Raw genomic sequence first — 26,617 nt, forward strand, 5'->3', positions numbered from 1 at the left:
CTTGAAATGTTGATTTGACTAAGGAATTAAGTTTTATTAAAATATATATATATATTTTTTTTTTTTTTTTGAGACAGAGTTTTGCTCTGTTGCCCAGGCTAGAGTGCAATGGCACAATCTCGGCTCACTGCAACCTCTGCCTCCCGGGTTCAAGCTATTCTCATGTCTCGGCATCCTGAGTAGCTGGGATTACAGGCACCCACCACCGTGCCCAGCTGTTTTGTATTTTTAGTAGAGACGGGTTTTTGCCATGTTGGTCAGGTTGGGCTTGAACTCCCAACCTCAGGTGATCCGCCCGCCTAGGCCTCCCAACGTGCTGAGGTTACAGGTGTGAGCCACCGTGCCCGGCTTTTATTTTTTTATTTTTATTTATTTATTTATTTATTTATTTATTTATTTATTTATTTATTTTGAGACAGAGTCTCGCTCTGTCGCCCAGGCTGGAGTGCAGTGGCCTGATCTCGGCTCGCTGCAAGCTCCGCCTCCCGGGTTCATGCCACAGCTGGGACTGTAGGCACACGCTGCCATCACCAGCTAATTTTTTGTATTTTTAGTAGAGTTGGGGTTTCACCTTGTTAGACAGGATGGTCTCGATATCCTGACCTTGTGATCCGTCCGTCTCGACTTCCCAAAGTGCTGGGATTACAGGCGTGTGCCACCGCGCCTGGCCGTATTTTTTGTTTTTTTGAGACAGCCTTTCTGTCGCCCAGGCTGGAGTGCAGTGGCGTCACCTTGGCTCACTGCAATTTTTGTCTCCCAGGCTCAAGTGATCCTCCTACCTCAGCCTCCTGAGTAGCTGGGACTACAGGCACGTGCCACCACGCCCAGCTAATTTTTGTATTTTTGGTAGAGATAGGGGTCTCATTTTGTTGCCCAGGCTGGTCTCGAACTCCCGAGAGTTCGCCCTCCTCGCCCTCCTCAGCCTCCCAAAATGCTGGGATTGCAGGCATAACCCACTGCAACCAGCCAAATTTTATTTAATTTTAATTTAGACAGCCACATGTAGCTTCTGCCTACCATATTGAAGAGCACATTCTGTAACTTTTTTTTTTTTTTTTTTTTTTTTTTGAGACGGAGTCTCGCTTTGTCGCCCAGGCTGGAGTGCAGTGACCGGATCTCAGCTCACTGCAAGCTCCGCCTCCCGGGTTTACGCCATTCTCCTGCCTCAGCCTCCCGAGTAGCTGGGACTACAGGCGCCCACCACCTCGCCCGGCTAGTTTTTTGTATTTTTAGTAGAGACGGGGTTTCACCATATTAGCCAGGATGGTCTCGATCTCCTGACCTCATGATCCGCCCGTCTCGGCCTCCCAAAGTGCTGGGATTACAGGCTTGAGCCACCGCGCCCGGCCTCTGTAACTTTCTAGGAAAAAAAATTCCTTCAACAGATGTTCAAACTTTATCCCAAGAAAATACTCATCAGGTCAAGAGATTGAGACCATCCTGGCTAACATGGTAAAACCCCACCTCTACTAAAAATACAAAAAAATTTAGCTGGGAGTGATGGCATGCACCTGTAGTCCCAGCTACTCAGGAGGCTGAAGCAGGAGAATCGTTTGAACCCAGGAGGCGGAGGTTGCAGTGAGCTGAGATTGCGCCACTGCACTCTAGCCTGGCCACAGGCTAGAAAAAAACAAAAACAAAAACAAACAGAAAAGGGTAGAATTGCCCTGTTGAAGGGAAAGTGGGGGTCCAGGCACTTGGTTCTGCTTTTTAAATTCTTCTGCTCCTCCCCAAGCAATAGGTTCTAGATCTGAGGCTTCTAGGTGGAGGGAGGCTTTAGAACATGTGTGCCCTGAATTCATTCACCTTCCCAGAGTTCATTCCCCCACCGTTTTTTTTTTAAGAGATGGTCTCCCTATGCTGCCCAGGCTGGTTGAAAAGTCCTGGACTCAAGCGATCCTCCCGCATCGGCCTCCCAAAGTGCTGCGATTACAGGAGTGAGCCACAGTGCCCAACCCTCATTACCTCTTTAGAAAGCACCTCCTGACGTTGGCAGTGACGTTTATTATTCTGGGGGATGGGAGTTATATACAGCAGTGACCCGGAGCCCCTCACCCCCACCAGGCTTAGGTGGGGACAGGAGGTGTTGGCAGAAGGCACACAGTGGCAGTAGCCCAGAAGAGGCCAGGAAGTAAGGGTGGGCATGTGATGTATCCTGGGAGACCCAGATGAGGAAACTGAGGCTCAGTGAGGGCCTCAGGTCACACAGCAAGGTGTGAAGGCAGCTGGTCCCGAGAGCTTGTGCTGGTTGCTTCTCTCTTGCCTGGGCTACAGGAGGACGCAGGGGCAGCCCCCGCCCTTCTTCCTGGGGGCACTGGGAGGGCTGGGTGGGAGCTCTTGTTCCTGGTATTTCCTGTGGGAAAAGGCCAGTGAGGTTGGAGTGGAAGTGCTGGGGACAAGGACGACGGGAAGGGGACTCGGCTCACCGGACAGCCCGCACCAGCTGCTCAAAAGCCTCGTCCACGTTGAGACGCAGTTTGGCCGAGGCCTCAAAGTAGGCCACGTGGTGGGAGGCGCCGAAGGCAGATGCTTCTGATCGGGGGACCTGGGGGTGCGGGGGACACGGAGGAGTCAGGTCCCTGCACTCAGGGTGACCGCAGCTGGAGAGACAGACAGGCAGGCTGGATGCTCTGGGAGAGGTGACCCACTGTGAGAACTCAAAGAGGAAGAGTTCCTGAGAGATTATGGAGGGAGATGCCGCAGGGGCTTGGTGTCCTCTAAGTGAGGGATGGGGGCGGGCTTCGTGGACACTTGCCCTGCTGTGCCTTCGGTAACCAGGAGTGGGCAGGCCGGGAAGTCAGGGTGTTCCCGGCAGAGGCCAGCAGAGCCCCAGAGGCTGGAAATCCCCAAAACCTTCGCCAAATGGATGAGTTCTGTGTGGAAATCGTTGTGGGGGAAGTGTTGGGAGCAGGGAAAGGAGGGGAGCAACTGTGCGGGGCATCTGGCACCTGGAGAGGAACTGGGGAGCCATGGAGGGGGCCGGCCATGAGCAGGGGACGTGCTGGGGCTGGTGGGAGGTTGGCTGGAAGGGAGGAATGCGAGGAAGGGGCAAAGAGAGCTGGCGGATGGGGGTGAATGTCCTTTGTTCCATCCTGCAGCCTCTCCTGAGGACACCTGCGTGCTAGGCCCTCTGCTCGGTCATGCTCGGGACCCCGAAGATCCGGTTTGGGGGTAACCCATCTAGGTGAGCTGTGTGACAGCGGCAGTCGCAGGACTGCAGGAACAGAGGAGGATGCTGATGGGGGACAGGTGTGCTGAAAAGAGCCTCCCAGGCTGAGATGGGGTCCCCACAAAGAGGGGTGTCCTGAACCTGGCGCTGTGCCTCCAGATCCGCCTTGTTCCCGACCAACACGACGGGGAAGTCATCGCGGTCCTTGACCCGGAGAATCTGCGTGAAGAGCTTGCCCACCTCATTGAAACTGCGAGTGAAGCCAGAGGCATGAGATCCAGCCAGCTGCAGAGCCCAGGTCCTCCCCACACCCACCCACTGCTCCACCACCGGCAACCCCTGTCACCTCTGCCGGTCGTTAATGGCAAACACCAGCAGGAAGCCGTGGCCGGCACGCATGTACTGCTCTCTCATGGCCCCGAACTCCTCCTGGCCCGCAGTGTCCAGGACTGCAGAGACAGGGAGAGGGGCCATTGTGGGGACCAGGCTCCCCCCAGTCACCCCCAAGAGCCCTCAGCCCCCGCTGACACCACCCCCATCCATTATCCATCCCCGCCGCCCTCACTGTCCAGCCGGGCCGGGATCCCATCCACACTGCAGATCTTCGTGTAGGAGTCCTCAATAGTGGGGTCGTAGTCAGACACGAAGTAGGACTGGCAGGATGGGGAGAGGATAGTTATTGCAGTGCCCCAGCAGACAGGACGAAGCCCTGCCCCTGGGATGCCTCTCTCAGTCTCTGTCCCTGTCTCTCTAAATGTCTGTCCCCATTGCTGGGTCTCTGCCCCCTTTCTCTGGGTCTGTGTTCCCTCTGTCTCTCTGAGTCTTTTTTTTTCTTTTTTTTTTGACGGAGTCTCACTCTGTTGCCCAGGCTGGAGTGCAGTGGCGCAATCTGGGCTCACTGCAAGCTCCGCCTCCCGGGTTCACGCCATTCTTCTTCCTCAGCCTCCCGAGTAGCTGGGACTACAGGCACCTGCCACCACGCCTGGCTAATTTTTTCTATTTTTGAGTAGACATGGGGTTTCACTGTGGTAGCCAGGATGGTCTCGATCTGCTGACCTTGTGATCCACCCGCCTCGGCCTCCCAAAGTGCTGGGATTACAGGTGTGAGCGACTGCGCCCTGCCTTTTTTTTTTTTTTTTTTTTTTTTTGGAGACAGTTTCGCTCATGTAGCCCAGGCTGGAGTGCAATGGCACAATCTCGGTTCACTGCAACCTCCACCTCCCGGGTTCAAGCGATTCTCTGCCTCAGCCTGCCAAGTAGCTGGGATTACAGGCATGCGCCATCATGCCCGGCTCATTTTGTAGTTTTAGTAGAGATGTGTTGGTCAGGCTGGTCTTGAACTCCTGACCTCAGGGGATCCGCCCTCCTGGGCCTCCCAAAATGCTGGGATTACTGGCGTGAGCCACCGCACCCCGCCCTGTCCTTCTTTCTCTCTAAATGTCTGTCCCTGTTGCTGGGTCTCTGCCCCCTTTTCTCTGGGTCTGTGTCCCCTGTGTCTCTCTGAGTCTCTATTTCCCTCTCTCTGGGTCTCTGTCTCCTTCTTTTTGGGTAGCTGCTCCCCTGCCCCCCTTTCCCTGCCTCCCACCAGTCTTCTGAGTCACTCCTGGTCCTCTCTTTCTGGTGTAAGGTACATATCCCACATCATGATTACATCCTAGCTGTGTGACACTGAACAAATCACTTCCCCTCTCTGAGCCTCAGTTCCTCAGTTTCTTCATTTGAAAAAGGAGGCTAAGAACAGCACTACAATTCATCCAGCACCGGCGAGATTCAGAGCAAATCCCTGTTAAATATTGAATGTATCGGTTATCGGAGGCGTTATTGTCCAGACTGCCTGTTTATATCTCTCCCCCCTCTTCTGCCTCCTCCCTCTCTTCTTCCTTCTCCCCCGTCCCCTCCTCCTGCTCAGGCGGCCTCCAGCGTCTCCTCCCAGGGGAAGGTCCCGGTTCCAATCCGGCTGCGGAGAGGCTGCCCCACCCTCGGGCCCCGGCCCCTCCCTTCCTGCCTGGGTCCTGCCCGCTGCCAGCCAGGCCTTAGGCCAGCTCTGGGACTGCCTCTGGGTGCAAGGGGCCCAGGGCTGGGGCCTTTCTCTACACAAGAAGGGCTCCCTCCCAGGCCCTTGCTGGGGTCTTTTGGTGGGGGTGGGTTGGAGGTGTCCTGGGGCCCCAGGGCCTGTGCAGTAGCATCTCAGGCGGAGGCACTTCTCTAGGATTTCTTTGAAGCAGGGAGGACCTCCCTCAGGAATGGGGAGGAGGTTTCCTGGGTAGGGGTGGAGTTTCAGGAAAGAAGGGGTGATTTGGAGGCTAGGGGTCTGAATACTCCATCTGTCAGTTAGAGGGGTGCTTGGTGAGGGCTTGTCCTGGAGGGAGGCTATAAGGACCAGGCCCTGGGAGGGATTGTGGCTCTGGGGGTAGTTAGGGGCGTGACCTCAGAGCACAGCGTGAGAAGCTCAGGGCTGAGAACTGGGGGCCAGCCCCGAGGTGGCGCAGGGGGTTATAGTATATACAGTCTTAGAAACACTGGGTTCATTGTCAGAGAGACTCCCAAGGAGTAGGTCTTTCTGGGGGTGCCAAGAATCTGGGGGCTTCTTCCTTGGAGATTATTTGAGAGCTATCCAGGGTTTCTGAGAGGGGCTCAGGGAGTTGCAGTGGAGAAAGCACGGGATGGAGGAGGGGCTGGTTTTCCTTGGGGGCGGGGTGGGAGAGTGGAGGTTTGGGTCTTGAGGAATGGGGGATTGTCAGGACTTGGGGTCTTGGGAGATTTCTGGAATGGCCAAGGGGCAGGATCTCTTTTTAAATCTTGGGTTGGAGAGCAGGACTGTCTTAGGGCTGGGTAGTCCCAGAAGAGTCTCAGGGCCAGGGTCTGTGTAGAATTTCTAGATTCTGGGGGCAGTCATGGAAGGGGCTAAGAATCGAACGTGGGGACAGGCAAGGTAGCTCACGCCAGTAATCCCAGCACTTTGGGAGGCCAAGGCAGGCCGATCACGAGGTCAGAAGTTCGAGACCAGTCTGGCTAATGTGGTGAAACCCACTAAAAAATACAAAAATTAGCCAGGCGTGGTGGCACACGCCTGTAGTTGCAGCTACTCGGGAGGCTGAGGCAGGAGAATTGCTTGAACCCAGGAGGCAGAGGTTGTAGTGAGCCAAGATCGTGCACTCCAGCCTGGGGGACAGAGCGAGACTCCGTCTCAAAAAAAAAAAAAAAAAAAAATCGAATGTGGGGGAATCTCAAAGGTGTTGGGCACTGGCGTTCTCCCAGGAAGGTTCTCAATGGCTTAGAGCGGAAGTTGGGGACTGGGATTTGGGGGAGATAGGGCTCAGGGTGGTGGAAGTTGGCACTGAGGGCGTGGTGGGGGGGCCTGGGAGTGCTTAGGGTCCGAATGGGGTGAGTGTTCTATATTTAGCATGCTCCCAGGAGGTGCTCAAAGCCAGGTCAGCAGGTAAGCGGGGTCTGGGGCACTGGGGGAGGGAATGGTGGGTCTCAGGATGCGAGTGCAGAGGGAAGGCTCCCCCGTGCAGGGGATGGAGGCTCTCCAAGAGTTTAGGTTACAATCTGTGGGGATCTTTTAAGATTAGAGGGCCTTATAGGAGGGTCTCAGTGACGGGTCAAGGGGGAAAAGGGGTCTCGGGGGTCCCCCCAAGGGCTCAGTTCTGGGTCCCGGGGACACCCTCCCGGGTGAGGGCCCACTACCTGGATGAACTGGATGGTCAGCGCGCTCTTGCCCACGCCGCCGCCGCCCACGACCACCAGCTTGTGTGTCTCGCTGGGCGGGGGGTCCCCGGGCCCAGGTCCCCCGCCCCGGGGCCGCCCCCGCCCTGTCCCGGACGCCGCCCCGCTGCTCATGTCGCCACCGCTGCTGCTGCCTTCGCTACCGCCTGCGGGGGAGCCGGGCGGGACCCGGGGGGGCGGGCTACGCTAATAAGGTTACTGCATAATCATGAGCTCTGGCGAGGAAGGCTCGCGTCTCGGCACACTTAAGGAGGGGGACGGGCCAAAGAAAGGGAGGAGCTATGTTAATAAGGGAAAGGGAACGGGGTTCGCTGCGACGGGGAATTCCGAATGAGGCGGGGCTATGCTAATGAGAGACCTGTGCTCGCCCTGAGCGGCGCCACGCGCTCTCAGCGGGAGGGCGGTCTGTGGGCGTGGCTATGCTAATATAAATTTATTCTTTCAGCAGACGGGGTGGGAAGCTCGTCAGGGGAGGGGATATGCAAATAGGGACCCCTGTGACACTGCTGCTTGGGGCACGGTCTCTGTGGCCTTAGTATGGTAGGCGGGGCTCGTCGACTCGCGCGCGCGGCCGTATATAGGGCGCTCCGAAGCAGCAGCAGGTTTTGAGGAGAAGCTCCACCTCCCTCCTGGGATCCTAGCCAAGCTTTCGACCCGGGCGTCTGGGTTAGAGTCTAGAGTCTCCGCCTGCTAAGGGACCCAGGCTTCCGGTTCCCGCTGTCCCAGCCAAGCGGAAGACAGACTGGGAGGAGAGTGGGGCCCTACAGGGGGACAGCGGGGTAATGGGGCAGGGAGGGGCCGTGAGATCACTGCATTCCTAATCCATGAGCCAGCTCGCCCAAGTTGGGATGCCTGGGTCATGAAGAGCCTGGGGCCAGGATTTCTGGGTCTTGAAAGAGGAGGAAGCCGAGGGCCCAGACTCCTGGGTCCCTAGGAGAAAATGGGCTGGAGATGTGGACTCCTGGGTCCTGGGGAGGAGGGTGTCAGGGAGGAAGGCGTCTGGGGTCCTTAGTTCGGTAAAGGAGGGAGCCGGGGACCTGGACTCTTAGTTCCAGGGGTTGGAGAGGCTGGGGACCCAGGATTCTGGGTCTGAGTGAGGCCACTGGGTGGGGGGGACCCGAATTCGTATGTGAGAGCTTGAGACCAGGACTAGTCTGGGAGACCTGCTCTTGGGTCCGAGGAAGGAAGAATCAGACTCCTGAGTCCAAGAGAAGAGGGAAATAGGAGTCTGGACTCTGCTCTGAGTAAGAGGATTCGGAATTCAGACTTCTCTGTACTGAATGAGGCGGCTATGGGGTCGGGCTTCTGGGTTCTAAGTTTATTTTTATTTATTTATTTTTGAGATGGAGTTTCCTTCTTGTAGCCCATGCTGGAGTGCAATGGCGCAATCTCGGCTCATTGCAACCTCCGCCTCCCGGGTTCAAGCGATTCTCCTACCTCAGCCTCCCGAGTAGCTGGGATTACAGGCGTTAGCCACCACGCCCGGCTAATTTTTGTATTTTTAGTAGAGACTGGGTTTCACCATGTTGGTCAGGCTGGTCTTGAACTCCTGACCTCAGGTGATCCGCCTGCCTCGGCCTCCCAAAGTGCTGGGATTACAGGCGTGAGCCACTGCGCCCGGCCTATTTTTATTTTTTAGAGATGGGGCCTCCCTATGTTGCCCGGGCTGGCCTCCAACTTCTAGGCTGAAGCGATCCTTCCGCCTCAGTCTCCCGAGTGGGACTACGGTGTGCGCCACTGCATCCCGTCTGGTTCTAAATTTAGGGGGACCTAGAGGATCTGGATTCTGAGAGCCCCAGAATGTGGGTAAGACAACATCCAGCAAGTCGTGCTCACTCCGCCGAACTACAATTCCCTTGCATCTATTCTGTTTAGCGCCTTTTACGTCACCTCCTGTTCCGCCACCCTTTCCGCGCGCGCGCAGGGCACTGTGGGGCGTCATCGCGGGCTACCGCGTCCCCGCCCACTTCACCTCTCACCCCACTAGCTGTCCCCGCGCGACAGAGGAGGTGCGCGGACTACGCCTCCCGGCGTGCATTGCGCGGACCCCGCCCCATGTGTCCCATTGGCTTCTGGGAAACCGAGTCCGGTTGCGTTTCCGCCGGCCTTCACGGCGCCGTGCTCGGTACTTGAAATCCCGGCAAGCTCGGCGGCGCTTTAGCTCCGCCTCTCTCCTCCTTTGCTGACGAACCCCGCCCCAGCCTGCCCCGCCCCGCGCCGGGGCCGGAGCCGCAGCCCGAGCGGCGGGGTAAGATGGCGGCGGCGGTCCGGGCCGCGGGGCTCGGGCCTATTGGGGTGGGCGGGGCGGAGTTGGGTCGCTAGTTGTCCCGGGGTCTTCCCCACAAGCCACGGGTCCTGGAGGGCTTCATGGGGCGGTCTCGGGCCCGGCAGCTGCGGCGATACCTGGCGCCGAGAGGGGGGCCTTCTCAGGGCCCTGGGACGCATCCGTGGGTTCCTGGGGGCGTCAGTGGGGCGTCTCCGAGAGGACTGGGGGCGTCCCTGGGCCTAGACCGAGCCTAAGGCCTGCCCTCCATCATATAGCTGGCCTGGATCGTGTCTGTAGACACTGTAGATTGTCTTTATGGGCTGACCGGGGACTAGGGTCTGGTTAGAGGGTTCTGGGGCCATCTTGAGATCTTGAGATATGTCCCAGGGGTGAAGGAGGGTCTGCAAGACCTGAGGAGTATCTTCAGAGCCATCTAGAGCGCCTGGGGTATGTGTGTTAGGGCTGGAAGGAGTCTACATGGGCTGGCCTGAGGATGCAACTGGTCTGCATAGGTCTGGGGCCATTTATCAGGCCTAGAATAACTGCCAAGGGCTAGGAAGTCTCAGAGCCCCCTAGGGGGTTGGGATATGCCCACCAAGGGAGGGCGTCAAATATTGAGATGTACTGAGGGTCTGGGGTCTCCAGGGTATGGGTAGTGTCTAATAATGGGTGACAGGAGGCTGGGGGCAGTTAGAAGGACCTGGAACCATCTAGATGGCTTGAATGTGACTGCAGGAATGCAGATTTTATGCCTGGAGCAAATTCGAATGCCCATGGGGTCGGATCAGCTTGTGGCGAATAATACAGAAAGAGAATGAGGAAATTTTGCCCAGCTTAGATATACTTGCCCTTTAGAAAGTGATTCAAATGAAAAATGTTTTAAAATTCTGCATTACCCTGGGGGTTATTGAGAGAGTTAGAATTAATCTACTTTAGGCTGGAAGAGTCTGGAGGGTCATCTAGACCCACTATTACAGTGCTTTTCAAACCATGTTGACCGTGATCTGCATTAAGATACATTTTTTCATTAAGACCTAGTAGAGACAGTCATAATGTATTTAACATCATATAACATAATGTGTTAACATTAACTCATCTTCCACAAATTGACATTTCCACTTACTACTTGCGATGTGCTGCGAAGAACTATTTTGTTCTATTTACTTTTTATAACAAGCTATTTGTGAAGCACTAAACTGGTATATGACCCTGTTGTTGGGGAAACCACTGATCCAGACAGGACCTAGCAGTATCTGCAGAGCATTCTTCTGTCCAAAAGATCTAAGTAACTGAGGGTGTGTCTGCAAAGCCTGGTGCTGTCTAAATGAGCAAGCAAGCATCTTTGTATACTGCAGAGGGTTTGGGGATCCCTGAGCCTGTAGTCAGCAGATGTTGATTAAGCTTCTCATATGTGACAGTCACTGTTATAGGTAGCATGTGCTTCCCCGGGAGGTGCTGGAGAACAGTCCCAGGGCCAGGAACTGCCCACCGGGCTGAGCATGTTGAGTATTGGTAAAAGAGGCTGGGATGTAATAGACTATCAGGATTGGGTGTGTCTTAGGAAGTTAGGAATTAGGTGGAGCTGGGAGGCTGAATGTAGAGGCTTGGCATGGTTTGAAAATCTATATGGGATGTAGAACAGGACCAGGGTCTTGTCTTTGCAGGAATGCTGTGGGGGAAGCAGGGAGGCAGATGTAGGGGAAACCTGGGCTTTAAGGGCTAATAGTGTCATTCTTGTTCATTGAGCACTTGAGGTACTCTAACTGTGTGGCAGGAGTCAGGCTTTCAATATTCACAGCCATTCTCTGAGATAGATACTCCTATTTCGTGGATTTACAATTAAGCATACTGAGTTGTGGGTTAGGGATTTTGAAGCTTTCTAGGAATTTTGAGATTGGATATTGTCTTATGAGTAGCAGATTTGACAGTCGTGGGGAAGCTTACAGCTGAAATATTCATATTTTTCTGAAGCCCTAATCAAGACATCCACCCGTTTGATGGATGATCTTTCAACCGCCTGACTGGGGAATCATATCAAAGAATTTCCATGACATTGCAAAGGCTTTGGGCAGATGGCAATAAGTAAATGCCTCCTATAAAGTTTCCCTTCAGCATGCCTTTCTGAAGTTTAGCGTTTTCATTTTAAAAATGGCATACTGGTTTTGCAGATCACTCAGTGAAGTTTCCAACTTAGGTATATAAATAAAATTTGGGGGTGGACCTCACCATCGAGGACAGTTGATGCTCTAGGAAGCTGTGTGGTGTTTGAGGCATGGCGTTGAATATTGCCCAGCACATTGGCCTTGGGAAAGGTGGGTTTATAGGACTGTGGAACACACTCTTTGAAATCATGGTGCAGCACACACAAAAAACCTCGGTGTTGGCTTTGCCTCTTAGGAGGCCAGGGAACAAGGTCTTGAAGTTTGGATACGTTGTTGGGGAAGCTGCGGGAATTGAGGAGTGAAATGTTAAAAGTGGAGGCCGGGGAGGCCTCCCTTTGACATAAGAGGCACCTGAAACCCAGAAAAAAGGAAGAGAATTGCTCCTAGTCCCTGGGGTGTCTATGCTGGGCCCAGCGCCCACCCAAGCACAGGGTGGAGCGGGATGAGGTAGAGGAGAGGAGGGGTGCCAAAGGGGATGCTGAGGGAGATAGTGTGGGGCCCTTGAGGTCTTCATGTCTATCCTCTACTTCCGTCCTTTCTCCCGGGACCTCCACTCCAAACTGTTGCCCCTGGACCCCCAGGTGACCATGGAGGAAGAAGATGAGTCTCGAGGGAAGACGGAGGAGTCGGGCGAGGATCGGGGCGATGGTCCGCCAGACAGAGACCCCACGCTTTCTCCTTCTGCCTTTATCCTGGTGAGGCTGCTGGGCTCCTGGCACTGAGGGATGGAGGAGCTGGGCATCCACACTCCAGGGGCCTGACTCCGGGGCCCAAGGCAGGGGCGCTGGACTCCTGGCTCCCATGAAGCACTTGAGTTTGGCTCTCAGTGTCTGGGATGTCTGTCTCCCAAGGGGCAGAGGTTGCAAAGCATCTGCCTGGGTCCTCTGACGCTTGGTTCTTCCCCCCTTCTCCAGCGAGCCATCCAGCAGGCTGTGGGAAGCTCCCTGCAGGGGGACCTGCCCAATGATAAAGGTATTGGCGGCTTCCGGTTCCTTTCAGCCCCACCCTCTCTCGGCATTCTTTCTTTATCCTAATGTCATTGATACAAGCTTTTCTGAAGCCACCTGGGTGCCACCCTTGTGCTGGCACGGGGAGCCAAAAATGGGCAGACACCCTGTGGCTGCCTTGGAAGGGCCTAGTGTGCAGTGGAAGGGAGACAGGCACAGTGCTGGGAGAGGGCAGGAGGCCCACCTCAGCTCGCACAGTGGGAGACGGGTCAGGGCACCTTCCCAGAGCGGGGACAGGTGAACGGGCCCTCTAAGGACCTATGAGTCGAAGGACCTAGGATTAGAGGGAAGCCTGATTGGCCGCAGCAGGCCCACAGCACAGGTGCAGCGGCGAGGAGCTGTGCTGGGGTTCCTTGGGGCTGCCATGCAGGAAGGTGTGAGTGGGGTTGCGGGAGGCAGGAGAGGTCTGTGGGGACTGCATCCCAGCAAGGCCTGAATGCCAGGTTGAGGTGTCTGAGGGCAGACAGGAGGACAAATGGCTGAGCGTCAGAGCCTCAGAAGTGGGTGCTGGGAAGCCCTCCTGGGAGGCAGAGTATGGAGGCCTGGAGAGAGGCGGGAGGCTGGGAGGCAGAGTGTGGAGGCCTGGAGAGAGGCGGGAGGCTGGGAGGCAGAGTATGGAGGCCTGGAGAGAGGCGGGAGGCTGGGAGGCAGAGTGTGGAGGCCTGGAGAGAGGCGGGAGGCTGGTTCCGCTGTCAGGAACTAGATCAAGCTCCGCTTTCCTCTACCCCACAAGTCTCGGCAGCGAGTCCCCTGTGTCCAATACCCCATGCAAATCTCTCACCAGATGGCTCTCGGTGTCATGGCCTTCGATGGCGGCGCTGCCGAAGTCCACGGTCAGAGCCCCGTTCCCAGGAATCAGGGGGGACTGACACAGCTACTGTGAGTAAGAAGAGGGGCTGGGGGCCTGACTCACGGGTATTGGAGGAAGGGACGGGTGCCTGAGTCTGAGGGAATGGGGTTTGCGATGCTGACCAGGGGCAATGTTGGAGAGTCTGGGGGCGTGATCTGGGCCTGAGCTTTGAGTGCTGACAGCTGTCAAGCTACAGGAATTAGATCCTCAGTTTTCTCGGGGATCTTAGATGTCTGGGTTCCTGAGAGGTCAGGGGGTTGGGAAGTAGGATTTGCCAGTCTTCATGTGACCGGGGACAGCATAGAGTGTCTCCGGCCTCTTCCAGGTGTTGGACATGGCTGCGGACAGCTTCCTTGCCGGGCTGGTGAGTGTCCTGGATCCCCCGGATACCTGGGTTCCCAGCCGCCTGGACCTGCGGCCTGGCGAGTGAGTAGCTGGGCAGCTGGAGTGGGAGAGGCCTCGGTGTGAGAGCCAGAAGCACCCCTAAGGCTCACCCACCCCTTCCGCCTTGCAGAAGTGAGGACATGCTGGAGCTGGTGGCTGAGGTCCGAATCGGGGACAGAGATCCCATTCCTCTGCCTGTGCCCAGCCTGCTGCCCCGTCTCAGGGCCTGGAGGACAGGCAAAACGGGTATGTGGGGCCAGGGTGGAGCTGGGCAGGTGGCCTTGGAGTTGTGTGGGGATAGGCTGTTTTTGGTAGTGATGGTGTTGGTGATCGTGTCATTTAGACAGAACTTTTCCCTTCTCTTCGTATTAGATGTGATCAAGGCTGTAGGTGCATATAGATGTACATAAAGTAAAAACCGACGTGCTGGGGCTATGTGGGAGCAGTCATCGTGTGTGACACTTGGTTTCGGCACACTAAGCGTTAGTGTCACTGCACTGGAACTTCATCTCCCCAGGAGGGGGACTCTTCGAGTTGCTATATTCAGAGAAGCAGACAGCCTGAAAAATGGCAGGCACTTGCCCAAGGGCGCACAGCCAGATGCTCCATGGGGTGCCTGGGCCTTGAGCCGTGGTGTGTCTAGGAGTCTGAAGCCCAAGTTTTTGATTTCTGAGATGTGCGCTGCCCAAGGAGGAATCTTCTCCTCCAACCCTACACACAGTGGTACCTGTGAGCAGTTTAGACCAAACTTGAACGCACAGCTCAATTGCAAGGAGGACTTGTTGCTATGCACATCGCTGGGCCACTCCCAGGGGTTCTGATTCTGCAGGTCTGGAGTGGGACCTGGGAATTTTCATTTTAAACAATACATGCTGCTGAGCCCTGGACTCTGTTGAGAACTCTAGGTTTAGGCCTGCCTTCTGCGTGAACATATGTATTTGGAGGAGGGGGTGGAGGGAGAGGAGAGGAAGGTGCAGTCAGCTATGGGCACCAGCTGTGAGCCGTGAGCACTGGTTCTGTGGTAGAGCAGGCACACCACTCTGCGCCAGGTCATGTTCACCTTGTTTCGCTCTGTTGCCCAGACTGGAGTGCAGTGGCGTAACCTCGGCCCACTGCAACCTCTGCTTCCTGAGTACAAGCGATTCTCCTGCCTCAGCCTCCTGAGTAGTTGGGACTACAGGTGTGTGCCACCACACCCAGCTAATTTTCCTATTTTTAATAGAGATGGGGTTTCACCATGCTGGCCAGGATGGTCTTGATCTCTTGACCTCAAGTGATCCGCCTGCCTCAGCCTCCCAAAGTGGTGGGATTACAGGCGTGAGCCACCGTGCCTGGCTACCTTCTTTTTTTTGAGACGAGGTCTCACTATGTCCCCCAGGCTAGAGTGCAGTGGCACAATCATGGCTCACTGCAGCCTCAAATTCCTGGGCTCAAGTTATCCTGTTGTCTCAATCTCTGGAGTAGCTGGGACTACAGGTGCATGCCACCATGCCTGGCTAGTTTTTTTTTTTTCTTTTTTCTTTTTTTGAGATGTAGTCTTGCTCTGTCACCTAGGCTGGAGTGCAGTAGCGCGATCTAGTCTCACTGCAACCTCCGTCTCCCGGGTTCAAGTGATTCTCCTGCCTCAGCCTCCTGAGTAACTTGGGATTATAGGCATGCACCACCACGTTCAGCTAATTTTTCTATTTTTAGTAGAGATGGGGTTTCACTGTGTTGGCCAGGGTGGTCTTAAACTCTTGACCTGAAGTGATCCTCCTGCCTCAACCTCCAAAGTGCTGGGATTACGGGCATGAGCCACCATGCCTGCCACCTCCCCTCCTTTTTTTTTTTAATAGCTGGAAACGATTTATGCATTAAGTACAGAGACATGGTACTTAGGACTCACGACATTCTTAGGGGCCCACAATTTCTTTAAAATCAGAAGCTGTAGATCTGGGCGCGGTGGTTCACGCCTGTAATCCCAGCACTTTGGGAGGCCAACGCGGGCGGATCATGAGGTCAAGAGATTGAGACCATCCTGGCCAACATGGTGAAACCCCGTCTCCTCTAAAAATACAAAAATTAGCTGGGCGTAGTGACACTTGCCTCTAGTCCCAGCTACTCAGGATGCTGAGGCAGGAGAATCGCTTGAACTTCAGGAGATGGAGGTTGCAGTGAGCCAAGATTGTGCCACTGCACTCCAGCCTGGGTGACAGAGCAAGACTCCGTCTCAGAACAAAATCAGAAGCTGTAGGGGATAAGTAAACAAATGGGCAGGGCAGCGTTCCCCTAAAACTTGATTTAGGAAAACAGGTGGTATGCTGGATTTGGCCCCTGGGCCTTAAGAGTGATAAAGGTGTATCCGGAAGCTAATAGTAGTTGTTCTCAGGGGGACTCTGAGGTTATGTTTTATTTGTTTATTCCAGGTAGTTTTAAAAAGAAAAGAAAGTTCACCCATAATCGTATCCCATACAGAAATGTATATAAAGCTGTGGATCTCGTGTGTTTGCAGAGCGCTCTGGTCTGTGGAGTCTGTTATGCTTAAGGTGCTGGGAATAGCGATGAGGCTAGGAAAAGCTGAGGCTCAGACTGTCCTCACCCGGCAGCAGGTGCAGCCTGGCTCTTTCTGCGCACTCATCTGTTCCTCCGCTCATCCTGGGAAGTACATGCTGTCATCATCACCTCTGCTTCATCTTCCCCGAAGCCCTTGGCAGCTGAGGGACTGTACACTCCACTCATTGATAATCTTTTTTTGTTTGTTTGTGAGATGGAGTTTTGCTCTTGTTGCCCGGGCTGGAGTGCAGTGGTGCGATCTTGGCTCACTGCAACCTGCCTCCCAGGTTCAATTCTCCTGCCTCAGCCTCCCGAGGAGTTGGGATTACAGGCATGTGCCACCACACCTGGCTAATTTGGTATTTTTTGTAGAGACAGGGTTTCATGTTTGTCAGGCTGGTCTCAAACTCCCAACCTCAGGTGATCTGTCTGCCTCGCCTCCCAAAGTGCTAGGATTACAGGCATGAGCCACTCCACCTGGCCATGAAGGGTGTTGGATGAATGAACAAATCCCCATTTTATAGATGAGGAAACTGAGGTAGACACATCCATCCACTTGCCTGTGGTCATGTGGCTGGTGAGGGCCAGCCTGTGGATCAAGGGGTGGCTCTGGTGCTGCCCTCTTGACCCCTTTTCTTCCCTGGCGCTGTCCTCACACCGCTCTGCTGGCATCCTTGCTGTGGTGTGGCCTCTGTCAGTCATCTCCATCGTGTGACTGTGGCATCGCGACTGTAGTACTTAGCACAGTGCAGCGGGCTCTTTGGGGGCGAACGAGGTGACATATGAAGTACCATGCCTGGTTTGGAGGAAGAGGCAAACCTTTGTCATTGCCACCGACACTGGTCAGTGGTGTCACTGAGTCCTGAGCAGATGTAATTCCTTGGGTGGGGACTCAGCACAGAGTGAAGAGCTTGGGGTGAAGACCAGCCTTGCTGTGCTCCCCAGCTCTGCCATTTCCTGGCTCTGCACTGGAATCTCACCCTGTCAGCCTCCCATTCTTCCCTCTACCAAACAGGATAAACTCCCACGAGAGGCAGCTGGCGCAGCAGGCCGGAGCTTGTTTTTGTCTTGGAGGGGGGACTTAGGTTTGAATCCCAGCTCTCCCCCTGCAGCCTGTTTTCCTGTTTCATCTTTGCCCAGGCTGGACTGCGGTGGTTGTGGTCAGAGCTCACTGCAGCCTCCACCTGGGATCGGTCACCAGCACTGGTCAAGGTAGTTCCTAGTTTCAGGGCCAGGGTACATTGTCCAGGGTCAGGCCAGTGCTGTCACAGGATATGGGAGTGCAGGTTCAGGGCCACATTAACTGAGTTTACACCCTGACTGCTGCCTCCTCTCTGTGTGCCCTTGGGGAGGATACTGCAGCTCTCTGCCTCAGTTTCCGCCAGTGACCTTTGGGTTAAGAACTGTGGTGTGCAGTTGTCAGGAGCATCCTACGGCTGGCTCCTGTGAAGCAGTTGGGGCTTCCTGGGCAGGACCTGGTGGCCCAGCAAGTGTCCACAGCTGAGCCAGAAGCAGGCACCAGGAGGGAGGTGAAGGCCCTGACCACTGCTCTCTCCCTGTTCCTCTGCAGTTTCTCCACAGTCGGACTCCTCTCGGCCCGCCTGTGCCCGTCACCTCACCTTGGGCACGGGAGACGGGGGCCCTGCCCCACCCCCTGCCCCCTCCTCTGCATCCTCCTCCCCTTCCCCTTCTCCCTCATCTTCCTCCCCTTCCCCTCCCCCACCGCCACCACCCCCTGCACCCCCAGCCCCACCTGCCCCCCGATTTGATATCTATGACCCCTTCCACCCCACCGACGAGGCCTACTCTCCACCGCCTGCTCCGGAGCAAAAGTACGACCCCTTCGAGCCCACTGGCTCCAACCCCAGCTCATCAGCCGGGACCCCCTCACCTGAGGAGGAAGAGGAGGAGGAGGAAGAGGAAGAAGAAGAGGAAGAGGAAGACGAGGAGGAGGAAGAAGGCCTGTCCCAGAGCATCAGCCGTATCTCGGAGACCCTGGCGGGCATCTACGATGACAATAGCCTGAGCCAGGACTTCCCAGGTGACGAGAGCCCCCGCCCGGACCCGCAGCCCACACAGCCGCCTCCTGCCGCTGGAACGCCGCCCCAGGCGGACTCCACCCGGGCTGATGGAGCCACGCGCCGGCGGGTCTTCGTGGTAGGGACTGAGGCGGAAGCCTGTCGGGAAGGCAAAGTCTCGGTGGAGGTGGTGACCGCTGGTGGAGCCGCCCTCCCACCGCCCCTGATGCCACCCGGCGACTCGGAGATCGAGGAAGGCGAGATCGTCCAGCCGGAGGAGGAGCCCAGGGTGGCGCTGTCCCTCTTCCGCCCGGGTGGCCGGGCCGCCCGGCCTCCCCCTGCCGCCTCAGCCACCCCCACGGCCCAGCCCCTTCCCCAGCCTCCCGCTCCCCGGGCCCCCGAGGGGGACGACTTCTTGTCCCTGCATGCGGAGTCCGACGGCGAGGGGGCCCTGCAGGTGGACCTGGGAGAGCCGGCCCCTGCGCCGCCCGCTGCAGACTCGCGCTGGGGCGGCCTGGACCTGCGCCGCAAGATCCTGACCCAGCGGCGGGAGCGCTACCGCCAGCGCTCACCCTCCCCGGCGCCCGCGCCTGCCCCGGCCGCTGCTGCTGGTCCGCCAACTCGCAAGAAGTCCAGGAGGGAACGCAAGCGTAGCGGCGAGGCCAAGGAGGCCGCCTCGTCCTCGTCAGGCACCCAGCCTGCGCCTCCCGCCCCGGCCTCGCCCTGGGACTCTAAGAAGCACCGCTCGCGGGACCGCAAGCCCGGCTCCCATGCCTCGTCGTCCACCCGCCGCCGTTCCCGCTCCCGCTCCGCCCGCCGCCGCTCGCGCAGCACCGACCGCCGCCGTGGGGGCAGCCGCAGGTCGCGGTCCCGGGAGAAGCGGCGGCGGCGGCGGCGCTCCGCCTCGCCGCCCCCGGCCACCTCCTCATCGTCGTCCTCGAGGCGCGAGCGGCACCGCGGGAAACACCGGGACGGTGGCGGCAGCAAGAAGAAGAAGAAGCGGTCGCGGTCCCGGGGTGAGAAGCGGTCTGGGGATGGCAGCGAGAAGGCCCCAGCGCCCGCCCCGCCCCCCTCCGGCTCCACCTCTGGTGGTGACCGCGACAGCCGCCGCCGGGGGGCCGTGCCACCCTCCATCCAGGACCTTACGGACCACGACCTCTTCGCCATCAAGCGGACCATCACGGTGGGCCGGCTTGACAAGTCCGACCCCCGAGGACCTTCTCCTGCCCCGGCCTCGTCACCTAAGCGGGAGGTCCTGTACGACTCCGAGGGACTGAGCGGCGAGGAGCGGGGCGGCAAGAGCAGCCAGAAGGATCGGCGCCGCTCGGGGGCTGCCTCCTCCTCCTCCTCCTCCCGGGAGAAGGGGTCTCGTCGGAAGGCGCTGGACGGGGGTGACCGGGATCGGGACAGGGACAGAGATAGGGACAGGGACAGGTCATCCAAGAAGGCCCGGCCCCCCAAGGAGTCGGCACCTTCCTCAGGGCCCCCGCCAAAGCCACCGGTCAGCAGCGGCTCAGGCTCTTCATCCTCGTCGTCGTCCTGTTCTTCCCGGAAGGTGAAGCTGCAGTCCAAGGTGGCGGTGCTCATCCGCGAGGGTGTCAGCAGCACCACCCCCGCCAAGGATGCTGCGTCGGCCGGCCTGGGCTCCATCGGCGTCAAATTCAGCCGCGACCGCGAGAGTCGCTCCCCCTTCCTCAAACCCGACGAGCGGGCCCCCACTGAGATGGCCAAAGCAGCTCCGGGCAGCACCAAGCCCAAAAAGACCAAGGTCAAGGCCAAGGCAGGGGCCAAGAAAGCCAAGGGGACCAAGGGAAAGACCAAGCCATCCAAAACCAGGAAAAAGGTCCGCAGCGGAGGTGGCAGCGGGGGCAGTGGCGGCCCGGTGTCGCTGAAGAAGTCCAAGGCGGATAGCTGCAGCCAGGCGGCAGGCACCAAGGGGGCGGAGGAGACTTCGTGGTCCGGTGAGGAGCGGGCAGCCAAGGTTCCTAGCACCCCGCCCCCCAAGGTAGCCCCACCACCCCCTGCCCTCACTCCGGACTCGCAGACCGTGGACAGCAGCTGCAAGACACCCGAGGTCTCCTTCCTGCCGGAGGAGGCCACTGAGGAGGCTGGGGTCCGAGGTGGGGCAGAGGAGGAGGAGGAGGAGGAAGAGGAGGAGGAGGAAGAGGAAGAGGAGGAGGAGCAGCAGCCTGCCACCACTACGGCCACTAGCACTGCTGCAGCCGCCCCTAGCACTGCCCCCAGCGCAGGGTCCACAGCCGGTGACTCGGGGGCGGAGGACGGGCCAGCTTCCCGTGTCTCCCAGCTGCCCACGCTGCCCCCGCCCATGCCCTGGAATCTGCCGGCTGGTGTGGACTGCACCACCAGCGGCGTCCTGGCCTGTGAGTGTCCCCTGGGGGAGGGGGGTGCTGGGGCAGGTGAGACAGTATGGGGACTGGAGGGTACAGACTTAGAGGCAGTGGGGTGCCCTGGAAGGGAGAGGTTTATAAGGACATGGACTAGGAGGGTGGGGGTGGGTGAAGGCCAGTTAGGGTCTGTCCAGAGGCTCTAGTTTCTGGGTGTACTGGGAGAGAAGGGCTGGCGGGAGCAGGTGGTGGCCAGCGCAGACTGGAGTGGTGGGCTGGGTTCTGGGATTCCCCTAGAGGGGGACTAGGAGAGAGGGACCAGAAAGAATGGCTTGAGCAGGACACCATGTTCCTTACGGATGGTGGTTGCCTCTACCAGACTGCGGAGGTGGGGAGAGAGGCTGGGACTGGCCACAGGGGGTCAGGAGGCAGAATCTCACTCCTGCCGTCTCATCACTGCATGACCGAGGCCAGCCCCACAGCCACACACCTGGAGTCCCAGGAACATTCGGGGTATGGGCCGTTCTGTCATTGGCCAAGGCCCCCTTTTCCCAGTTCTGAGTGTGAGGCCTTGTGGCTGTTCTGGGACCAAGGGCAGGAGATGGCAGCAAGTATCCAGGTGAGGTTCACCAGCTCCTGTCCTGTCACCTCCTCCATCTTCATGTTGTCACCTCTCCACGTCCTGCAGTGACTGCACTTCTCTTCAAGATGGAAGAAGCCAACCTGGCGAGCCGAGCGAAGGCCCAGGAGCTGATCCAGGCCACCAACCAGGTGGGCTCCCCTGGGGGAGAGTCCCTGCCGCCCCTTCTTTTGTCCATTGCCTCGGGTTAGGAGAGGAACCGCAGGCCCGGCAGCTCTGGGGCAAGGTATCGGCCTGAAGAGGAGCCTGTTGCCTCAGCTGTGGGGAAGTCAGCGTGGGAACAGTGGGGTGCACGTCCCCTCTTCTCCTCCACCTCCCTTTACTCATCACCCCTCCGTCCTCTTCCCACAGATCCTCAGCCACAGAAAGCCACCCTCAAGTCTGGGGGTGACCCCAGCTCCTGTGCCCACCTCTTTGGGTCTGCCCCCTGGCCCCTCCAGCTACCTGCTTCCTGGCAGCCTCCCTCTGGGGGGCTGCGGTTCAACTCCCCCCACCCCCACCGGGCTGGCTGCCACGTCTGACAAGAGAGAGGGCAGCAGCAGCTCTGAGGGCCGTGGGGACACAGATAAGGTGAGCTGGCCTGGGGAGAGGTGGGGCAGTGGTGACTGTTCTGTAGAGAATATGGACAGGAACTGAGATGCAGGGGCCCAAGGAGAAAGGGAGACTGAGGCCATAGAAACCAAAGTCGTGGAACTGTAAGGAACTCCACTTCGCTGGAATGGATGAGCGGGAACTTCGCTGGGCATGTCCAAGGGAAAATCACGTCTGTGCGTGTGTGGGGGTGTGTGCATATACCCCACATATACACACCCTGTAACAGACGCCCCACACTGCAGCCCACCCCTTGATGATGTGTTTTTCACGCTGTCTCCCTCTCAGTGTGAGTGGGGGAGGCTGGTTTCTGAATAAAAACTCAAGAACTTGTTTCTAGTTGAAGGGAGGGAGAATGGGTGCCAGGCAGACAGTAATGTAGGTTCTTTTTTTTTTTTTTTTTTTTTTTTTTTTGAGACGGAGTCTCGCTCTGTCGCCCAGCCCAGGCTGGAGTGCAGTGGCGCGATCTCGGCTCACTGCAAGCTCCGCCTCCCGGGTTCACGCCATTCTCCTGCCTCAGCCTCCCGAGTAGCTGGGACTACAGGCGCCCACAACCGCGCCCGGCTAATTTTTTGTAATTTTTAGTAGAGACGGGGTTTCACCGTGGTCTCGATCTCCTGACCTTGTGATCCGCCCGCCTCGGCCTCCCAAAGTGCTGGGATTACAGGCGTGAGCCACCGCGCCCGGCTGTAGGTTCTTACTCAGCTGCTCTGGCCGGCTCTTACTCCTGGGCTCTGGGGCTGTTTCTGTCTTGGTCAGGTCTAGATGTGGGTTTTTTGTTTTTGTTTTTGTTTTTGTTTTTTTTGAGACGGAGTCTCGCTCTGCCGCCCAGGCTGGAGTGCAGTGGCCGGATCTCAGCTCACTGCAAGCTCCGCCTCCCGGGTTCACGCCATTCTCCTGCCTCAGCCTCCCGAGTAGTTGGGACTACAGGCGCCCGCCACCGCGCCCGGCTAGTTTTTTGTATTTTTTTTAGTAGAGACGGGGTTTCACCGTGTTAGCCAGGATGGTCTCGATCTCCTGACCTCGTGATCCGCCCGTCTCGGCCTCCCAAAGTGCTGGATTACAGGCTTGAGCCACTGCGCCCGGCCTGTTTTTGTTTTTTCTTTGAGATGGGGTCTTGCTCTGTCACCCAGTCTGGAGTGCAGTGGTGCCATCTCGGCTCACTGCAGCCTCCGCCTCCCGGGTTTGAGCGATTCTCCTGCCTCAGCCTCCCGAGTAGCTGGGATGACAGGCACACACCACCACACCCGGCTAATATTTGTATTTTTAGTAGAGATGGGGTTTCACCATGTTGGCCAGGCTAGTCTTGACTCCTGACCTCAGATGATCTGCCCACTTCGGCCTCCCTAAGTGCTGGGATTACAGGCGTGAGCCACTGCTCCCGGCCTTGGTTGGTTTGTTTTGAGACAGGGTCTCACTCTGTCACCCAGGCTGGCATGCAGTGGCACAGCCACAGCCTCAGCCTTGATCTCTCGGGCTCAAGGGATCCTCCTACCTCAACATCCTGTGTAGCTAGGACTACAGGTGCGCGCCACCATGCCCAGCTAATTTCTTAATTTTTTTGTAGAGTTGGGGGGTCTCGCTGTATTACCCAGGCTGGTCTCGAACTCCTGAGCTCATGTGATTCTCCCACCTCAGCCTCCTAAAGTGCTGGGATTACAGGTGTGAGCCACTGAGCCCAGCCTAGATGTGTTTTTTTACAGTCCAGCAGCCCATAGCCAGACGGTGGTGTTGGCCACCTTACACAGCTGTGTACAGTGCCAGATAAAGCTGTATAAACCCCATTAAACATCCCGTGTGAGCCGCGGAGGCGGGGCTGCAGCTTAGCCCATCACTTGTTTGTAGCTTGTGCCTTGTGCTACAGGTCGCGGATGGTGAGGACCCCCTGGTCTATAGCGGCCCTTTGCCCTGCTTTACCACATCCGAGATGGGTGTTTGGGAGCAGCGTCTCTCTAGAGACCCACATCCTGTGGGGCCAGGCAAGCCTGAGAAGTCCCTCCAGGGCGGCCTGTGTCTCTCCTGGCCATAGAGTTGCCCTAACAGCTCAGTAGCTCGTCAGACAGTGTCACTGATGTTGCTTCCGGAGTCTGCTAGCCATTGTGCCCTGCCATTTCCAGGACTCAGGTTTACCTGCCCCTACTTTGATAGTCACCTGACTTGGGAGGGCAGTTTCCCCAAGGGCGGTGGCAAGGGACTATCCCTTGTGCCTGCAGAAGGCCGGTTCTTCTCTGGTCCCATGTGGCTCTCTGGCTAGAGGTTTCCTGTCTGCTTTTGCAAAGATTCCGCCTGAGGCCAGGGATGCAACTGCTGCCCCGAGCCTGTGGCTGGGGGATCTCCTAGCTTGTTGGCCACAGGCGGGAAGAGCCTTGTCTCGGAGGCTCTTTGCCCTGCCCACTGTTCTGTCCTTCCCTTTTCGTCCCACGGCCATCCCCCTTGGAACAGGCACAGCTCCCCTGGATTGAGTCTTTGCTCTGTACCTGGCCTGTGCCATGTCCTTCATGTGTGTCACTGTAGTCCTCCCCATAGGTGCTGTCCGCATTTTATAAATAAGCCACAAAGGTGGCCAGGCGCGGTGGCTCGTGCCTGTAATTCTAACACTTTGCAAGGCCGAGGCGGGTGGATCGCTGTAGCCCAGGAGTTCAAGATCCGCTTGGGCAACATAGTAAGACCGTCGCCAGAAAAAGTACAAGAATTAGTCGGGCGTGGTGGTGGCACCTCTAGTCCCAGCTACTCAGGAGGCTGAGGTGGGAAGATTGCTTCAGCCCAGGAGTCCAGGGGTACAGTGAGCAGTGACTGTGTCACTGCACCACAGCCTGTGTGACAGGGAGAGACCCTATCTCAAAAACAAAGAAAAAGCCACAAAAAGGAGGTTTGGCTGAGCATCCCAGGGGTCAGAGACAGGGAGTGGCAGACCAGGCTTCCGATACAAATGGGCTTGAGGTCAGTCCCCACCCCCACTCCTCAGCGCGCCTCCATCCCCTTGGTGACCAGAGCAGTATTGTAAAAACCTTTTAAACCGAGTCCTCCCCCTTCCCACGGTGAAAAGCCCTGTGCAGCTTTCTACAGCCCTGTCTGTAGAGTCTGATTCAAAACCAGCTGCAATTGCTTGGCCAATGCCTGTCTTCTCATCAGACCGAACTTTGTGAGGGCAGGCAACGCATGTCTCCTGGTCCTGGCCAGGCCTGGAGCAGCCCAGGGTTCAGCCTAGAGGAGATGTTCAGTGACATGCAGAGCACAGGCCTGGCCTTTGGTCCCAGGCACCTGCAGCAGAGGGTGCATGGGACAGACCCTCAGCAGGACTTCCAGCCTGAGAGCAGCCGGACTGTCCGAGAGGCTAGGCTGGCAGCAGAGGCGAGTGGAGGTGGAGGTTCTGCAGGTACTCACTGGCCCTTGCTGTCTCTTCCCCCGCTGTCGCCACCCCACCAGTATCTGAAGAAGCTGCACACACAGGAGCGGGCGGTGGAGGAGGTGAAGCTGGCCATCAAGCCATACTATCAGAAGAAGGACATCACCAAGGAGGAGTACAAGGACATCCTGAGGAAGGCCGTCCACAAGGTGGGCACCCAGAGAGAGGGGCAGACACAGGCCGGGGAGAGGACGAACTGGAGGGCCAGATGTGTACAGACAGATGGACGCGGATGGGAGACGGGGAGGTCAGTCTGGGAGGGTGATGGGATTTTCTCAAGGCCACCTGGGCCTGTTCCGCTGGCCCTGGGGCACCCATCATCTAGGGGGACAGAGGAACTTTGGCCTGGTTATTGGGGAAGCTGCTCCTACCCCAGTCCCAAGCTGCACCCAGCAGTCCCGGGTGGATGGGACCCCGGGAGCCTGGTGGTGACTCCGGCTGTCCCCGGCCCCCCAGATCTGCCACAGCAAAAGTGGGGAGATCAACCCGGTGAAGGTGAGCAACCTGGTGCGGGCCTACGTCCAGCGCTACCGCTACTTCCGCAAGCACGGTCGCAAGCCAGGGGACCCCCCAGGGCCCCCACGGCCGCCCAAGGAGCCAGGGCCCCCGGACAAGGGTGGCCCGGGCCTGCCCCTGCCCCCTCTCTGAGAGCCCTGGCCAGCTCTTCGCCCCTCGCCTCTTTGAAATTCTGGACATATTTATGGCTCCACCTCCCCACCTCCCTCCCCCATCAGTGGGATGATTGGGGGAGGGTTGCTGCAGGGAAGAGGAGAGCCCCCTGCCCTTCCCTGCCCCGTGCCCACCCCCCTTGCCCCCAAGCCTGTCCCCAGTGCCCCTCCCTTCTGTTCGTGCCCCTCTCCCCAATTTCATTAAAGATTTCATGAAACATTACCCCTGAGCCCCATGGTTCTAACCCTTTGTTTTCAGAGACAAATTTGCCAGAGGGTTGAGGAGGGGCCCCTAGGAGGCTGAGGGTGGGAGAAAAGGGAGCCAGACTGTGACTTGGGGCAGCTGCCTCCCCTGAGCCTCAGTTTTCTCATCTGTATAGTGGTGTTGTGAGGATTGAACAAGACACCGGTGGAGCACTTAGCACAGTCTCTGGCAGGGAGCCAGCTGCTCACAGGGAGGCGGGGCCGGCCCCCACCTGATCAGCATCCTCCCAGCTCAGGGCACCTGCGTGCCATGTGCCTGCCTTGGAATTGCTCCCAGAGCAGGATCTGCGTTCCCCATTGAGTTGGCTTCTCTTTTCAGCAGCCCCGTGAAGCTGGGGTGATCTCATCCACTCTCCCGAGAGGGAAACTGAGGCACAGAGCAGCAAGGGCCGAAGGGTGAGTCAGGGCTGCGCTGGCTTCTGCCAGTTTCATCACCCAGAACTGAGGCCTAGCCAGGAGAGGTGACAGTGCCCAGGGTCACCAGGCAGGCAGGCTTTGCAGGCTCTAGGGTGGCCGCAGAGCCTCTTTACCAAGGCCCCCTCCAGCCCCATGTAGAGGGAGCCTGAGCCTGGAAGGAGAAGGGCCG

General features: G+C 57.6%; 3 protein-coding genes across 3 annotated transcripts in view; 2 read left to right on the forward strand and 1 right to left on the reverse strand.

Annotated features, from left to right (window-relative positions):
- The window catches only part of PRR12 (proline rich 12), a 104,284-nt gene that overhangs the window by 46,812 nt on the left and 30,855 nt on the right, over positions 1 to 26,617 (forward strand).
- Positions 1,985 to 26,617, reverse strand: part of RRAS (RAS related) — a 120,075-nt gene continuing 95,442 nt past the window's right edge. The window contains exons 2-7 of the mRNA XM_050771579.1: positions 6,860 to 7,053; positions 3,735 to 3,822; positions 3,516 to 3,618; positions 3,311 to 3,419; positions 2,427 to 2,545; positions 1,985 to 2,353 (exon numbers count right to left, since the gene is read on the reverse strand). Of these exons, the coding sequence (XP_050627536.1) occupies positions 2,269 to 2,353; positions 2,427 to 2,545; positions 3,311 to 3,419; positions 3,516 to 3,618; positions 3,735 to 3,822; positions 6,860 to 7,012 (657 nt within the window). The 5' untranslated portion in view covers positions 7,013 to 7,053 and the 3' untranslated portion in view covers positions 1,985 to 2,268. The remainder of the gene's footprint in view (positions 2,354 to 2,426; positions 2,546 to 3,310; positions 3,420 to 3,515; positions 3,619 to 3,734; positions 3,823 to 6,859; positions 7,054 to 26,617) is intronic.
- SCAF1 (SR-related CTD associated factor 1) lies at positions 9,034 to 25,990 on the forward strand. 2 transcript variants are annotated; one of them, XM_050771445.1, is made up of 11 exons: positions 9,034 to 9,146; positions 11,908 to 12,021; positions 12,241 to 12,298; positions 13,118 to 13,212; positions 13,509 to 13,609; positions 13,698 to 13,813; positions 17,670 to 20,498; positions 21,151 to 21,233; positions 21,454 to 21,672; positions 25,120 to 25,248; positions 25,556 to 25,990. In XM_050771445.1, exons 2-11 carry the CDS (start codon positions 11,914 to 11,916, stop codon positions 25,745 to 25,747), a joined length of 3,930 nt encoding a protein of 1,309 aa, XP_050627402.1. In that variant the 5' UTR covers positions 9,034 to 9,146; positions 11,908 to 11,913; the 3' UTR covers positions 25,748 to 25,990. The 2 variants fall into 2 exon arrangements, with proteins under 2 accessions (XP_050627402.1, XP_050627403.1); XM_050771446.1 differs by lacking the exon at positions 9,034 to 9,146 and adding an exon at positions 9,480 to 9,611.

Source organism: Macaca thibetana, chromosome 19 (genome assembly GCF_024542745.1).
Source record: "Macaca thibetana thibetana isolate TM-01 chromosome 19, ASM2454274v1, whole genome shotgun sequence".
Lineage (NCBI taxonomy): Eukaryota > Metazoa > Chordata > Mammalia > Primates > Cercopithecidae > Macaca > Macaca thibetana.